At 31.2% G+C, this 16,908-nt stretch overlaps 2 protein-coding genes and 1 long non-coding RNA gene across 3 annotated transcripts; 2 read left to right on the top strand and 1 right to left on the bottom strand.

Annotated features, from left to right (window-relative positions):
- Positions 1–284: 284 nt before the first annotated feature.
- LOC18594870 (transcription factor bHLH53-like) lies at positions 285–1,563 on the bottom strand. The gene is made up of 2 exons (XM_018124628.2): positions 904–1,563; positions 285–587 (listed from the first exon to the last, which is right to left on the bottom strand). Exons 1-2 carry the CDS (start codon positions 1,561–1,563, stop codon positions 402–404), a joined length of 846 nt encoding a protein of 281 aa, XP_017980117.2. The 3' UTR covers positions 285–401.
- Positions 1,564–5,660: 4,097 nt separating this feature from the next.
- LOC18594869 (patellin-4-like) lies at positions 5,661–8,392 on the top strand. Its single transcript, XM_007022532.3, has 4 exons — positions 5,661–7,263; positions 7,606–7,730; positions 7,819–7,960; positions 8,056–8,392. The coding sequence occupies exons 1-4, from the start codon at positions 5,821–5,823 to the stop codon at positions 8,317–8,319; spliced, it is 1,974 nt and encodes a 657-aa protein (XP_007022594.3). The 5' UTR covers positions 5,661–5,820; the 3' UTR covers positions 8,320–8,392.
- A 5,555-nt stretch (positions 8,393–13,947) lies between these two features.
- Positions 13,948–16,050, top strand: LOC148761824 (uncharacterized). The gene is made up of 3 exons (XR_016027610.1): positions 13,948–14,187; positions 14,839–14,918; positions 15,787–16,050. It is a non-coding gene; the product is annotated as an uncharacterized LOC148761824 (long non-coding RNA).
- The last annotated feature ends 858 nt before the right edge of the window (positions 16,051–16,908 follow it).

Genomic DNA, 16,908 nt, shown 5'->3' with positions numbered 1-16,908 from the left:
TTACTTCAGCATTCCTCTACCATGAACTAATGTCATCATCCGTATGTGTTTTGTTTATTGAGGAAAAGATTTGAAAATTGAAAAAGCGAGATTGTTGAATTGATCAATAGAATTCCAAAATGAACTAAACAAAATGCAACACCGGATGGGGGAAGCCGATAGAAACAGATCAAACATGACCAAAAAGAGGCAACCCAGAAAAGAAAAAATGTAAAATTAACAGCTTTATTAGAATAACAAAGATAAGATCATGGATTAGGTAGTATTCTTCCACGAGACTGCTGGAATCTTGAATGTTAACTATTAGTTGTTGCATTGAGAAGAAGATGTAATTACATGTTAAACCTACATAAACAAAGCATTCGTAGACAAATGGTTAAAAAATGGAGGTGAAGACTTAATCATTCAAGGGGTGCAAATGCTAATAGCTGACTGAGTTCATCAGAGAGTGGAGGTTTAGAAAGCGTTGTCAGGGAGAGAACAACGTCCTTTGGAACCAGGCACTTTTCTTCCATGGAAAGCTTTTCTTGAACCTTTGGGGATGTTACAATTTGCATGCTTTCCTTGCGAGTCGCCTTCTCCTTTTCCTGCATTTGTTCAAAATCCCTTGCTAACGTTAGCAATCACTCTCTTTTTTTCCCTTTGTATATTATATAAAATATAATATAAAAATGACAGTTTCAAGTGGTTTCTCTTGTTAACTTTCACCATTATCCACCTTCACTCACTTTTTAAGACATTAAATAGCAAATTGGATATTTGAAAAATTTATATTGAACATTGAAAATTAAATTTGTATTGCCGTCGGAAATTGAATTCTTTTTGAAGGAAAAAGGCTGTGAGGAATGAAACGTCGAAGGTTCATTAAGGTATATTGAGTTCATTAAGGTACGAGAAAATTACCGAGAACGAGTCCATAAATTCAAGGATTCCAACTTGAGCTTGCAAATACTTGATATACTTGAAGGCAGCATGAAGCATTTCAGCGGTGTTCATCTTATTCCCACCGGGCACAAGCTTTCCCAGCTCTTGAGTCTTCTCAGTAATCTTCCTCCTCCTTTCTCTCGCTGCAATGCTTTGCACTGATACACTCTTAGCATTAATCCTCTTCGAGTTCTCCACAGAATTTCCATCCAAGGTTTTCTGATGAATGCTTTGATGTTCAGGCACGGGACAAGAATTTAGAGCAACCCCGTCACAGAAAGCAGGCAAAAAATCCGAGCCGTAGTGACCTTCAATGAGTTTCTGGAGTTTGGGGCATGGATAGGAGCTGAAGTTTTCATATGGGATGATTTCGTTTTCAGGTGAGAAGGAGCTTAAAGGGTCATATGGAGAGGACAAGTATGGAAGTAAAGGATTGTAGTTTTCAGGGTATAAGAAATTTTCATTCAGGTCAATATAAGGATCAAGCAAAGCACAAGGCAAGTCAAATGTATCCCAGTAATATCCAAGATGATGATCTCCTGCAACAAGCTGTGCCGGAGGTTGTTTTGCATGATGGATTGGCTCCGAGTGAAAATTTTGAAGATCAGTTTCCCAGTTGGAGTATGAACTCAAAACCATGGTGGCTGGTAAAAACCTGGAATCATCAGGAAATGAGGATAATGCATGAAGTCATCATTCATGGCATGCAAAAGTTAACTATTAATGAATTCATCAGTTTTCAGTGAAATTAAACAAAAGTAATCTGAGGTAAGTAGCAGAGAACACTAACAAAAAGCAAGAAGCTAGCATCCAGCCAAAAAAACCAAGAAAAAGAAAATGCAGAAAGGTTTTAGAGCAGGGAAATGTGGAAGAGATAGAAGGGTAAAATACCTGAAATAGAGAAGAAAACTGTCAAAATGTTGTGCTGCTTATTGACCTGGGGACACAGAAAAGATATTGGTAAGACCCTACTCTATAAAAGCAACCAAAAAACTATATAAACTGAATTTGTGGGTTGGGGAGAGTGGTGGGTTGAGATAAAATAGGAAACATGGGTGTAGGAACAGTTAGTTAACTGCCTCCGAGGAAAGCTGGGGCTTTTTGCTTCCCACCAAAGAAACTGAAAATCTGTTAACTACAGGGCCTTTCCCACCTTGGCGGCTGCCTTATCACTCATTATTAGACTCTTTCATGTTCTTCTCCTCTATTTCCAGTTATACATTTAAAACATTGTTCCTAATTAATTTAATTTTTCTTACATAAGTTAATTTCCTCATGATATATATATATATATATATATATATATATATATATATATATATATATATATATATATATATATATATGTATATATATGTGAGATTATAGTATACTCGTGCTTTATGTAAGTTACATGTGTGTATGTTTGTTCACATAGGCACATATATATCTATTCTCTATATTTATAATCTATGATCTACATAAAAGCACAGATGTTGGTAGAAATTCTTATTATCGAAAATGAACATTTTGTTTATTTTTTGATATATTAGCATTTGAAATATATTCTATTATAAATGTTACGAAGATTTACCTAATTTGTAATTATAAATTTTAATTATATTGAGTGATTTTTTTATTAAAAAATTGCAATATTCCATCTAGTAGATATATTCATGCTATTATTTTTACGATGCAAATTTAACTTTTTCTTGATGATGATTGTTTTTCCTTTATTATATTATGCAAGTTGATTGTTACCTTGAAACTTAAAACTTTTATTTATTATTTGTGGAGTTATCATCTAGGAAAAGGTTTCTCAATCTTGCTAAAAATTTATAATTTTACGTAATTAATAATTAATAATTTTGTGTTTTTATTCTTTACACTTTGCAAATTTGTGGTGTTATAATCCAAGGAAAAGTTTTGTCTATTTTTGTCAAACTTTTATAATTTTATAAACTTAATAATTGATTTTATAATTTTATATTGGTATTAAAAAATAAAGATAAAATGGAAAAAGGGTGCAAATGCACTTTTTCTCGATGGCAAAATAAGAAAAAAAAAATGTTGAATAACTCACTTAAAAGCCCGTGCCACATATAGCAATAAAGTAGGTAAACTGTTTTTTGGTCCAAGTTCCCGAATTTTCATGAAAAACAATTAAATAAAAATTAATAAAAAAATTTAAGTTGATAAATTGAACATTATATTGTTACATAGATTAATTGTACAAAATTTGAAAAGTTTTGATACTTCATTTAAATAGGTTGTTTTTTTTATTAAAGTTAAACAATAATAGAGTTTTCACTATTCAATAAGTAGTCATCAAATTTTATGTATAAACAGTATTTTAATCAATTCTTTTTTATATGATTGATTTTCTCACTGAACTCTATCAATTTACAGATTTTGATTTTTAAAATTAATTTTTATTTTATTGTTTTTAATAAAAAAATCTCACAAACTCCACTTAAAAAATTATTTCTAAGTTTTGCTCAAGAAAGAAACTTATTTAACTTAAGGATGGGGATAATGGCACTCCTAATTGTCTATTAACACTCTCCTAAATTACTCTCACTTAAATTAATTTTTATTCAAGTTAAATTTTAATTAATTATATCACTATTTATCTATTCACAGTACTCCCTATTAATGTCAATTACTCTCACCTTTTTCTTTGCGCATATTTTAATTCTCTATACCTTTCTATATTCCTTATGAAGATTTTAGATGAATCTAATAATGGAGCAGCAGCAAATTGATGATGAAAATATAAACTTGGCTTTGCAAAATTAATTAATCATTAAAATGATTGTTGCATGCTCATTAAATTTTAAAAAAATTTTATGTTGAGCAGAATTTTTAAAATAAAAATATAAAAAATATTTAAATAAAGAAAAGAAGAATATACTATAAGAAAGCATGCAAAGACAAGAATTTAACTCCAATTCCAAACTATTTTCACCATTAGGGCAAGGGATTTTGTCAAAGTTCATGTTTTCATCATCAATTTGTTGCAACTCCATTGTTAGATTCATTTAAAATTATTGAATTGAACACTACCGGAGAAAGAAAGCAAGGAAGAGTTACAAGGAATATAGGAAGCTATGTAGAGTTAAAGGGTGTAGGAACAAAAGGTGAGAGTAATTGAGGGTTGTTTGTTTTAATGTAAAATATTTTTTGAATAAGACTTATACTTGTTTGGAAGATGAAAAATTAATTTCAAATGTAAAACATTTTACAGGTTAACTAGAAAAGCACCCATTAACCACATAAAATATCTTACGCCCTTAAAGGGCATAAGATATTTTTTGGCGAGCAAAAAAAAAAGACTTTTGTACTAAGGTTAGGAATATAAGTTTGATAAATATTAATATTTAACTTAAAATATTAAAAAAATAAAAAAGAAAAATATTTAATTTAAAAAAATTTTCAATTTAAAATATTAATATTTAAATTATTCAACCCTATCAAAATTAAAAATATTTTTTAATGAAATCATTTAATGTAATAAATTTTTTTTTTTTATAAATTGAATAAATCTTACTCATAATTATAGTAAAAAATATTTTAATGATTGTCATTTGATGAATATACATAAGTATAGGTTTAAATCTTACTAATAGTTAATAAAAAATATTTCTATGATTTGTTGAATACATATTTATATGTATAAGTTTTTGATGTCTTACACAATTGATGAATATTTATATTTTTATAGTGTTATGATAAAAAAAGTGATGAGATGGAATTTTTTTTAAAAAAATTAAAGCTTAATTTCATTATAGATATATGGTTAAATGCTTAGGAAATATCATTATTGATTTTGTCTATTTTCATTTTCATTCCTAATTTTGATCTTAAATTAGTAAAAACCAAATGTCACCATTGTTTTATAATCAAATTCTATTTAGCATTTTAACATTCAAATAACCCATGACGTCAGAAAATATTTTTCATAAGATAACTCAAATAATTGGACAGTTTATCCAAACAATATAAAATATTAAATTTTTGTTTAGAATATTTTACTCAAAAAAATTTTGTTTCATAGTAAGTCATTTTCCGGGTATAAAATGGACTTTGAGATTAACCAGTCTAAATAAATTAATAGTAACATAATTAATTAAAATTTGACTTGAATAAAAAATTATTTAAATGAAGGTAATTTGAAAATTACAATTATAAATTATTGGTGAAGAGTGTTAATAGATAATTAAGAGTACCAATAACCCACCCTTAATTTAATTTGTTAAATAAAAGAAATCAACTTGCCCCGTGGTATGTGTAGAAAAATAGAGTAAAAAATGGAGTGTATTTCAATTCTCAAATTTTGTAAAAATTATCATCACAATTAAAAGTGTTCAAGCATCGAGTTACTTGTACTTGGTCATTGAATTTTAGGTTTGTGCTCGATTCGATTTGATTTTATTGAATTATTGTATTGATAAAGAATGTATTTTTATTTAATTTTAACTTTAAAGTACTAATATAAAATAATATTTTATTATTTTAATAAAAAATAGTTTAAATGGAGAAATGAAAGGCACAGTATGGACACGTGTCATAACGACTTCTAAGGTGAAATAGTAAAAAGGAAGAGAAAGAACAAGAGAAAGAGTTTTCCATTTTTGTTGTCTGGAAATTAAATGGAAAGATAAAACTATTTATATGTGCCACAAATTTTGTTGCCTTTTAAAGCGGTGCCATAAAACCGGGCAACGGCCTTTTCTTTGCTCTTCAAAGATGGCAGCTGAGAAAACACAGGAGAAAAATAAGGAGCAGTGACAGATTTGTGTTTTCATTCTGTTTCTCAATACCTTTTGATCTATTTATTTTTTATTCTTTATTTCCCTCTTTAATTCAGATTAAATCCCACACTTTCTTTCAACCTTTTCCTGGAAATCTTACGAAATGGGTAGTACATCAGACAACTTAGAAGATTCTCATATGGATAAAACCGTACAAACTGATGATCAGAAGGAAGAACTGCCCAAGGATGAGAAAGAAAAAACAAATGAAACAGAGAAGCTAGAAGGTGGAGGCGAAAATGGTGAAGGAAAGATTGAATATGAAAAGAAAACAGATGAGGAAAGCATGAATGCTGAAGAAAAGAAAGAAGATTTGAACAAACTAGACGTGGGGATGAAGAATGATGAAGGAAAGGAAGGAGATGTGAAGGAAATTAATGAGGTGAAGAACGATGGAGCAAGGAAAGAAGATGTTAAGAAAATAAATGAGATTGATAATAGTGACGCAGAGAAAGAAGTTGAAGAGGTGAAGGATGGTGAAGCAAAGAAAAAAGATGAGGAAAATGAAGGTAAAGCAGTAGAAGAGAAACATACTTCTGAGGGTGTCAAAGAAAGAGTTGTTAAGATAGATCAAAATCCAACGTTTGTTGAGGAAAATGGTGAATTGAATAAGAATGAGAAAGCTGACGCAGAGGATGTTTCATCATGTAATGTTAACGTGAGTAGTTTGTCATTCAAGGAAGAGAGCAACCTCTTCTCTGATCTAAAACAGAATGAAAAGAAGGCATTGGTGGAGCTTAGATCAAAAGTTGAGGAAGCCATAAATGGAAATCAATTGTTCAAAGTAAAGGAAAGTGATGTCCAAGAGCGAAATGAAGAAAAATCATCGGAAAATAGTGGTGAAAAGGAAATGGAAAAACCAAAAGAAAATGAAGGTAAAGAAGATGTCGGAGATGAGGGTAGTGAGGCAAATTCATCCATGGAAGAGAACAAAGATGGTATGCAGGAAGGCCCGGAAAAAGAAAGGGTCGTTGCAGAAGCTGAAGAGAAGAAAGTGCAGGATCAGGCTATGGATGGAAAAGGGGATTACATTGATAAGGATATCAAACTTTGGGGAGTCCCATTATTGCCTAGTAAGGGAGGTAAGGCAACCGATGTTGTGCTATTGAAATTCTTGAGGGCTAGAGAGTTCAAGGTCATCGATGCCTTCGAGATGCTGAGGAACACCCTTCAATGGAGAAAAGAAAACAATATTGATTCCATCCTAGATGAAGATCTTGGCAATGAATTTCGCTCCACAGCATACATCAATGGCAGTGATCGCCAAGGCCACCCGGTATGTTACAATGTTTTTGGGGTGCTTGGCGGTGATGAGATGTTCAGTAAAACATTAGGGACGGAAGAGAATCGTGACAAGTTTGTAAGGTGGAGAGTGCAACTGATGGAGGAGGGAATTAAAAAGCTTGATTTTAATGGCGTCTCATGTTTGCTGCAAATCATCGATCTCAAGAACACCCCAGGACCCTCAAAGAAGGAAGTTCGGCTTATCATGAAACAAGTGATTAGCCTTCTCCAAGACAACTATCCTGAATTTGTTGTGAAAAATGTAAGCATTTCTTCACTTTCAATTCATGCTACTTGTCCCATCACTTAATTTGTCTCAAATATTTCTTGACATGACATATAGTAATTAAATACAATTTATGAGAAATTCAATTAATTCATAAATAAGATATTACAATCAAATGAATATCATCAAGTGAGAAATTAAAATTTTAAGATAAAGACGGTGAAATATTCCCTATCAATTCTTAATTTGATTCCCAATTATTATTCCCTTTTATCTCCCCTTGTTCAAATCCAAAAATTTTGGTTCACCTATAATTTGATTCATATCATTTTACTCACTCTATATGTATAATTGATAGACCAGTTTTTTCCTTTGTAGATCTTCATCAATGTTCCTTTCTGGTATTATGCATTTGCCGCCTTCTTTTTACCTTTCTTAACCCAAAGAACAAAGAGCAAATTTGTGTATGCTAGGCCAGCAAAAGTCATTGAAACCCTTCTCAAGTAAGAGTTAATTTTCTCAAGGTCCTTATACATATTTTAATTCAATTCATTGGAGACTAATCTACTCTAGTGCTTTGGTTGGTTCCAGGTACATTGATGCAGAAGAAATACCAGTATGCTATGGCGGCCTCAAACGTGACAACGATTCTGACTTCTCGGCTGAAGACCATGCAGAGGAAGTTCTTGTCAAAGCAAGCTCAACGGAAACAATTGAGATCCCTGCACCAGAGGTAAATGAACTAGTATCTTGAAACAACACTAATAGTGGGAAATTATTAGATCACCTATGATATTACTAAAGCCAATTGTTTTATGGAAAAAGCAGGCAGGGAGTGTTCTGATCTGGGACTTGGTGGTGTTGGGTTGGGAAGTGAACTATAAGGAGGAATTTGTGCCGGATGATGACAAGTCTTACACCATTATTGTTCAGAAGGAAAGGAGAATGGGGATTCAGGAAGGACCGATTCGGAATTCTTTCAAGAACAACGAGCCTGGAAAGATTGTTCTCGTAATAGGGAATGCACCGTTCAAGAATAAGAAGCGTGCTTTCTATCGATACAAAATCAAGAATGTTAGCTCAGCATCCTGAGGTTCCAATGATTATATATATATATATATATTATAAGTTTTAGTTAAGTAGATTGGTCAAAGTTTGAATTGAGATATGCAGGATAAAGAGGAACAAAATTAAGCCATTTAACTTTGGCAACCATATTTCTTTTCAACTTGTATTAATTTCAATTTTGTTCCTTATTCTTTCTTTCTTTCTTTCCCCCTTCTTTTATTCATTGTTTGGTGCAATATATAGTAAGGTAGGAGGAGTTGATTATTTTGTGAAAACCTTAAATCATGAATACTATATTATATTTGCTTAGTCTTCTCGTCGCAATTGTCTTTTTAAATGGTTATCTATACTACATATTATCTCTATTAATATATAACGTGGTGTGATAGAGTTATTGCCTTGATATAATGAGTTTACTAAGAGTATATTTGACCTGACTTTTTTTTAGCTTAAAAATTATTATAAAACTCTTATAAAAAATAATAGTTTTTAAAATTAAGTTAAAACTGTTTGATAAATTTACTTTTTAAAAGCTCTTTTTCATAGATATATTATTTGGCGAAACAACTTATATAAATTTTGATTTTGATTAAAATTACTATAAAAGGTATTTCATAAATCAGGAGAAAAAAATTGAATCAAATAAAAAAAAGATGAGTGTGACAAAAATATAATTTCCCTTATAATATTATGAATTGCTGAAAGATAAAAGAAGAATATAAAAAAATATTTGTTGTTATTTCTTAAAGATTGGCTTGAAATTTATGATCTCTGGAACTGAACAAAATTGATATTACATACAAGGAAGAGAACCTAAGGTGGTATTAATAATGGATCCAACTGGGGCAAGAAAATCACGTTTAGCCATTGACCTATTTTCCTATTGATATCATCAACGCTAATTCCATGAAAGTCTATCAAGGTCATGATATTCTCACCAACAAAGTTACCCTCCATGAACAAAAAAGTCTTGGCTTTTATATTTTTCTCATTTTTTAATGGGTTATTTATTTTGTGAAGGAATGCCACATCATCTGTTGAGTACTGTTGGCTCAAATGTGAAATTTAATGCTAAAATCAGAGCGGGCCCTTGGGTGAAGCCACCCAAGCAAGGGCTTTAGCCCCTAATTTGGGTAGGCCTCAAATGTAGGGAGGATTTATAATTTTATAATAATTATAATATAATTAATTATATTAAAAATATATAAAAATTAAAAAAATGAAAAAGTAAAAAATAATTAATAAAATTGTTTGTTCTCTCACTTTTTAATTATGTGCCTAATAAATCTCAATTTTTTATCACTTCCTTATTTCTAGAATGCTATTAATTCTCAACTATATTCTCTTATTTTCAATCAACTAATGGTCATATGTATTTAATCATTTCCAACAGCTATTTTTTTCTCACTTATTTCTCTTATTTTCAATAAACTCATTAATGATTTTCAACAGCTATTTTTTTTCCTATATATAAAACCAATTATTTTTTTTCAATGTATAATATCAACTGTTGAATTCTTTTTTTCTCATTTGCTCTTTCTTCCTTTGACTTCAATTTTTCTCTAAAGAATACACAAGAAGTCTGTTCTTTTATTATCTTCATAAAGTTGTAAACCTCATTTGCGGTTTGCAATAAGCATTCAACAATTAGGTACTATTGTTCTAATCTTTACAGATTTTTTTACTTTAATTTAGAGTTTATATTATATTGCTATATTATTTTTATTCTAATATTTTTTTTAATTTCAATAAAGAAAAGCCTCATTTGAATATTTCGCTTTAAACTTTTGAACTTATTGAGCCGTCTCTGGCTAAAATGTTCAGAGATTTTGTAATTTTTGTTGTCAAAGGAATTAAAGTCTATTTCAATTTTCTTGTAGTGCAGCCTATTGTTATATCTAAAAGAAAAAATTCTTTAAAACTGAGTTACCACAAACAAGTAAAAATATTGACTTTTCAATTTTCATCTAATTTATCTCAACATCCATTGATCTATTTGACTAATTATGTCAATCATAATTAACAAATATAATATACACCAGAAAGAAGTTAAGAACAAATAAACATCACATAATTATCATATCAAACAATAAATTAAAAAATTTCAAACAATAAAGAGAGTTTTCAAAGCAAAAAAAAAGCACGATAGAAAATAAAATGAAAAACAAAACAGAAAAAAAATAATACTTGAATGCAGTTTTGAATTTTGGATTTTCTTTTCCCTTAATTTTTAAAAGGAGAGAGAAGAGGGAGATTGATAGGGAGAAAAAGGGGTATTTTTTGAGAGAAAACTTTTTGGAAAAAAATAACTCTCCTAAGAAGCTAGCATGCTTTGTTTCTAAAAAGAAAAAAAAAAAGAAAAGAAAGCTCTTATTTGGAGGTTTTTTTAAGCTATTTTTTAAAAAAATTATTCTTTTAAAAAAAGCTACTTTTTTTCTAAGAGCTTATCATAAAATATTGCTTAGCCCAACTTCTACTTTTAAGATGTAAAACCCGACCCTATAAATACATGTCATGACATACATGCATTGAATAGCATGTTATTACGCTAGAAAAGCACCTAAGAATAGACGAAACCTGATATTGTACCTAACGGTACACTTAAATTGATTTAACCTTGAACTAGTTCAAATAGGAATTGTAGGATGAAATTTAATATTTTATAGCCCAGGAATGACTAAAAATGATTGTTCGGAGTTCGAGGGTTCATTTGGGGTAAAATTAGAAATTTTGATATTCAAGGGCAAAATCGTCATTTTGCCATCTAAGATAATAATTTGATCATGGAGTGAAATTTTTGACCAAGATTAACTATTTGGAGTATAATTTAATGATAGGAAGTGAAAAAGTTTAATTCTGGTGATTTTTGGAGTGTAGGGGCAAAATCGTAATTTTGCCACCCACGGACAAAATTTGAGATTTTGAGAGAATTTAGATCAAATTTGACAAATTGGAGAATGGTATGAGTATAAGGGATGAAAAATATGTCTATGGGCAATTTTTCAATTTTTGGGGCAAAAATGTAATTTTTGACTTTTACGGCGGTAAAAGTGTAAATTTCAAAAATTACTCCACCGAGACTTTGGATGAGTCTGAGAATTTTATCTAAGCTATGAATATATGAGACAAGTGTATGGTGAAAATTTGGAAACAAATGGATGAAATTTTAAAAATGGGCCAATGGGAAAGTGACATGTGGCATTTTTTTAATGAAATAATATTATTTTAATGAAAAGTCAGCCCATTTAAACCCAAATTTTGAGTGCTGGCCGGCCATAAGGAAGAAAAAGAGAGGAAAGGAAGAAAAAAAGAAAAACCAAAGAGAAACAAGAAAATTCAAAGAGAAATTCGCGGTTTTCGACCGTTTACGAGTCTAACGGTAAGATTTTTCGATTTTAGCTTGATTTCTACCTTTCCTATGCCTTTATTTCCATTTAGCATGCTTGAGGAGAGAGATCAAAAAGTGATATCAAGGGCTGGACGAAATTCTAGGGGAGAGAAATTGAAATTTTTAGGTTTTGTTTTTTAGTTAAATTGATAGTTTTAGTTAGTTAAATGTGTTTAGAAATTAAATTGGGCAAGAAATCTTTAAAGTTTCACAATACCCACTCTTGGCTGGATGCTCAATGCTGTACAATGATGATGAATTGATTTTATTCTAAGGGAAATGAAGAGAAAATGATGAAAAACGATTAAACGTGATAGAAAAACAAAGTAGAAAATTAACCCAGTTAATGTCCCATTTTTGGCCGAATTTTCCAAGGAAGGGAGTGAGCTGATTTTGTTATTTTTAGAAGGTTATTGGCTGATATTTAATGGTTAGAAATGTTGGAGAGAGAATGGGATGATTTAGAGCTAAAATGGAGCGCGTTAGCAATTTATCGGGCAAAGTGCCAAAAATAGGTTGATACCGCGTTTAAGCCGTTTTAGGCTATTGCATTTCATACCATGCATTAGTATAGGATTTAAGTTAATTATATAGTGATTTAGCATCAATGTGATGAATTGTGTAAATTTTTGTAATGTGTCTAGGAGGAGAGCCTTTCGGAAAAGGCAAAGAAGTCGTACCCGACGAGTGGTGATCGGGGTGCTTAGAAAGCTTTTAGTTTGTACAAACGGTGAGTAAACTTATTATTATTGTAAATTATCTAGAGTTTATTTTTAAATGCCCTTTATGTATTTTATGAAATGAAAACGGGATTTTTGATGTTTTAGGAATAAATGTGATAAATAAAAATATATTGTATTGATTATGAAATTGAGTAATTGGAGGCTGCAAACTGACTTGAAAAATATATATTTTCCTAGGAATGGCTTATGAGAAATGAGTATATGTGGCTATATTTTGTGAGTGCATTTGGAAAAGTTATGTAAGTTGATTTTACTATGCAGGCTGGATAAATAAATAAAAGCCACGTTATACTGTCGAAATTTTATTAAAATTGGTGGGTTAGTCACTGCAGTGACGGGTTTCCGTGGACTGCCTATTAGAGGGGCACGGTAAACCCAGTTATATAGTTACTCCGGTTGTAGAGGCGAGGAGGGTAACTCCTGGGGTAGTATTAGAGCTCACTTCACGTCGAACCCCCACGTGAATGTGTAACTCGGCCAACGCCAAGGAACGGCTGGTTTTTAAAAATAAAAATGTGTTTCACGTGTGAATATTTTAACACCCTTGGCGGACTCGGTTAGATGCCTCGGCCAAGGTATCCCCGAGAATTAGTTTTGGCTTGAGCCTTGTTTTAATAAAAGACATAAGCCTTAACAATTGTTTTGGTAAATTACAAATATTTTATGGTTTAAGAAATAAATTAAAAACATTATGAAATGGGTTGAAATTTGTTGTTTAAACTTGCCTCCTTTTTACTCGTCTTTAGATATTTATGATAATGTCTGTTTACTCATTGGGATTGCAAAATCTCACCCAACTCCTTTCCACCCATTTCAGGTTCAGTATAGACTGTAGATAGCTGATCTCATTGAGGACTACCATTGGATCTGCATTTTCCAAACCGTAGGTTCATAGTCCTCTTTACTTTTGTTTATTCGGGGGCCCTTTTGTTATTGTAAATCAAATTAAATATATTTGGCTTACTGTATTTCAGTATGTATAAATTTATTTAGCTTTTACGCTATAAAAATTTGTCAAACCCTGCTTTGTAAAATAATTATAATATCATTCACATGCTCGATAGAATGTTTGTATATTTAGGAAGTTCGAGAAATCGTTAAAAGACGATATTGCCCCTAATGGTATCATTAAGTCGAATAAGCCTCGAACTAGTTCAAATAGGAATTTTAAAGTGAAATTAAGAGTTTCACAGTTCAGGGATGACTCAAAATGGTAATTAGGAGTTCGATGATCAATTCAGAGTCAAATTGAAATTTTCACTATATAGGGGTAAAATTGTAATTTTTCCATCTGCGGAAAAATTTGAGATTTTGAGAGAATTTAGATTACATTTGACAAATTGGGGAATGATATGAGTATAAGGGATAAAAAATATGTCTATGGGCAATTTTTCAGTTTTTGGGGCAAAAATGTAATTTTTGATTTTTACGGGGGCAAAAGTGTAAATATCAAAAATTACTTCACCAAGACTTTGGATAAGTTTGAGAATTTTATTTAAGTTATGGATATTTTAAGGAATAATGTGTGGTGGAGATTTAAAGCTTAAAAGATAAGAATTTAAAAAATGGACCAATAATGTAGTGACATGTGGCAAGTTTAGATTATTATATTATTTAACTATAAAAATCAGCCCACACCACCATTTTCTCTTCATTATGGCCGGCCATAGCAAGAAAACAAAGGGGAAAAGAAAAACAAAAACCTAGGGGGAGAAATTCAAGGAAAAATTGGTGAAAATTCAAGGAAACAAGTGACCAAAGGTAAAATTTCTTGATTTTGACTTGTGCTTTACCTTTCCCATGCATTTCCCATCATTTTCCATGGTTGAATCATGTGATTTGAGGATGAATTCAATTCTGGAAAAATGGGTTAGGAGAGAGAAACTTGTTAGATTAATTTGATTTTAAGTTATGTTAGTGTTTTAAGTTAGTTTAGCATATTTAGGAACAAAACAACAAGAAAAGAATTTATTTTCCTCCATTACCATTATTGGCTGAATTTTCTAGGGGAATATTGGCTGATGATCTTGATGTTTATTTGAGGAATTATGATGAATAATGATGAATTATGAGTCTAGAAAAATAATGGAAATTTTCGGAGTAAAAATATGAATTTTTACCCATTAGGGGTATTTTCGTAATTTGCTATCAAGACTGATAATTTGCACCACACCGAGGGACATTAAGTCAATTTGGGTGCAATTGAGGTATAGAAACTGAAAAAAATTAATTTGAGATTAAATTGGACGCGTTAGTAATTTAATTGGGTAATAGGCCGAATTAGGTTAGCACCGCATTTAAGCGGTAGTCGGATAAGTTGCATGTCATATCATGCATATATACCGAGCCTGAATTGATTTTATAATGGTCAAGCATTGATGTGGTGAATTATGTATTGTACATTATGGATAGGTGGTGAGCAAATTACACTGGTAAAAGTACCAAAATTGTGCTTGAAGACTGGGATTAGGAGTACATCGACTCCTAGAACTGTGAGTGGACAATTTATCGTCTTAAATATCTAGAGTAATTATACTTGTTTGATGCTTTTATTGAATGGTGAATTTAAATTATAAAATATTATGTTTTCCAATTAAAATGTTTTTTTTAATAAAAATGAGATTTATACTGGTTTTGAAATCAAATATTGTTTTGGGAAAATTGAGTATATGGAGACTGTGTTGAAATTTATGATTTTATATGTTATTGAAATTGGGGCTTATGACACTATGGTAGCATGATGGTTAAATTTTTGGGGTTGGCATGAAATATATGAACAATTTTGGATTGGTCTCGGTAGACTGGATTATATTTTATTCGCCATATTATGCTACTGGAATTTTTATGGGTCTGGTGGTATATTAAACGGTCACTGCAGTGGTGGGGGTTTCCGTGGACTGCCTATGAGAGGGGCACGGTAACTCAATTATATACTTACCTCCGGGGGGAGATGTTGGGTGAAGTATCTCCTGAGGTATGATTTGAGTGCACCTCACGTTCGGGCGACCACGTGAGAGTGAGACTCAGCTAACGCCAAGGAACGGCTGTGTGTCAGATGTGAAAACATGTTTATGGGTATGGGTCATTGAACAGCCTTGGCGGTCTCAGTGGGATACCTTGACGAAGGTACCCGCGAGAATGATATTGGCAGAGGCCAAGTTTAAAAAAATTCATAAGTCAGGGAAATTTTGATGAAAAGAAATTATTTGGTATAGATTGAAACGAATTTTGTGTTATGAACATTATTGAGATATAACGTTTTTATATTGTCTCCATCTACTCGGCTTTAGATGCTTTTGATGGTAATTGTTTACTCACTGGGATTATTTAATCTCACCCCTCTTCCTATCCATTTTTCAGGCTCAGGACAGTTTGTTGATAGTTGATTAAGACGAGAATTAATCTCGGAGTTGCATCATAGGAAGTAAGGGTTCGTAGCTCTACACCTTCTTGGTTAGTTGGGGGCCCACGTGTCACTGTAAACGAAATTTCATACTTTAATTATCTTTATTACTATATGAATAAATTTATTTTACTCTTACGCTACAAAAGTTATTTTAGGAAGACTTTGAAAATATTGTGTTTTAAGAAAATAGAATATTTTATTTAATATTTTTATTATATTCAAATAGCTATAATTTTACTTTAAACGAATGTTTTAGACTTCAAAATTTAATTCAAATCATGAAATATGTGTTTCCACTTACATATTACATTTTTTCGGATTTCGAAATTTCCAAAAAAAAAATGACGAAAATGCCCCAGTGAGCTAGAAAATAATATTTTTATTGTTTTGAGTTGGAAACAACTTATGATTTCTTGAAATGCGAGATTTAATAACTGTCACTCACCGGGGAGATGCGGAAGTTGATGCTAAGTCTTGCGGGGTTTCGATCGGCATTTGGGGTAATGAGTGCTTATCGGGACGTCGCGGCGGTTGTCACGGGCCCGATGGGAGTTCCGGGTCGTGACAAAATTATTCACGTATAACTCTATAAATATTGTTTTATAAGAAAATAGAATATTTTCCTTAATATTTCTTTTATTTTCTTATTATATTCAAATAACCGTAATTTCGTTTTAAATGAAGATTTTAGACTTTTAAACTCATTTTGAATATGAATTATGTGTTTTGTACTTGTATATTACGTTTTAGCCAGTTTCGAAATTTTTGAGAAAAAAGTGACCAAAATACCCTTGTGTGGCGAAAATTTTATTTTGATTGTTTTTGATCTAAAATAGTGTATATTCTCTAAAAACTAGATATTTAACAACGATTGCTCACAGGAAAGGAAAGAAACTGATATGTAAGCCTTGTGGGGTTCCGGTTGGCATTCCGGATAATGAGTGTCAATCAGGGACGTTGCGGTGATTGTCATGGGCCTGAGGGAGGTTCCGGGTCGTGACAATTCGATTGGTATCAGAGCTTTTGGTTTTAAAGATAAGAGCTTTTGGTTTTAAAGATAAGAGTTTTTGGTTTTA

This window comes from Theobroma cacao, chromosome 7 (assembly GCF_053813885.1).
Source record: "Theobroma cacao isolate CCN51 chromosome 7, ASM5381388v1, whole genome shotgun sequence".
In the NCBI taxonomy this organism is placed as follows: Eukaryota; Viridiplantae; Streptophyta; class Magnoliopsida; order Malvales; family Malvaceae; genus Theobroma; species Theobroma cacao.
This window is presented reverse-complemented; position numbering and strand designations above follow the sequence as displayed.

Bases quoted from the DNA above. Each gene is read 5' to 3' on its own strand.
- LOC18594870 (XM_018124628.2), bottom strand. From the start codon at position 1,563: ATGGTTTTGAGTTCATACTCCAACTGGGAAACTGATCTTCAAAATTTT. The intron at 588-903 runs GTAATTTTCTCG...GAACAAATGCAG, and splicing joins AATTTATGGACTCGTTCTCG to GAAAAGGAGAAGGCGACTCG.
- LOC18594869 (XM_007022532.3), top strand. From the start codon at position 5,821: ATGGGTAGTACATCAGACAACTTAGAAGATTCTCATATGGATAAAACC. The intron at 7,264-7,605 runs GTAAGCATTTCT...TTTCCTTTGTAG, and splicing joins CTGAATTTGTTGTGAAAAAT to ATCTTCATCAATGTTCCTTT. The intron at 7,961-8,055 runs GTAAATGAACTA...TGGAAAAAGCAG, and splicing joins TTGAGATCCCTGCACCAGAG to GCAGGGAGTGTTCTGATCTG.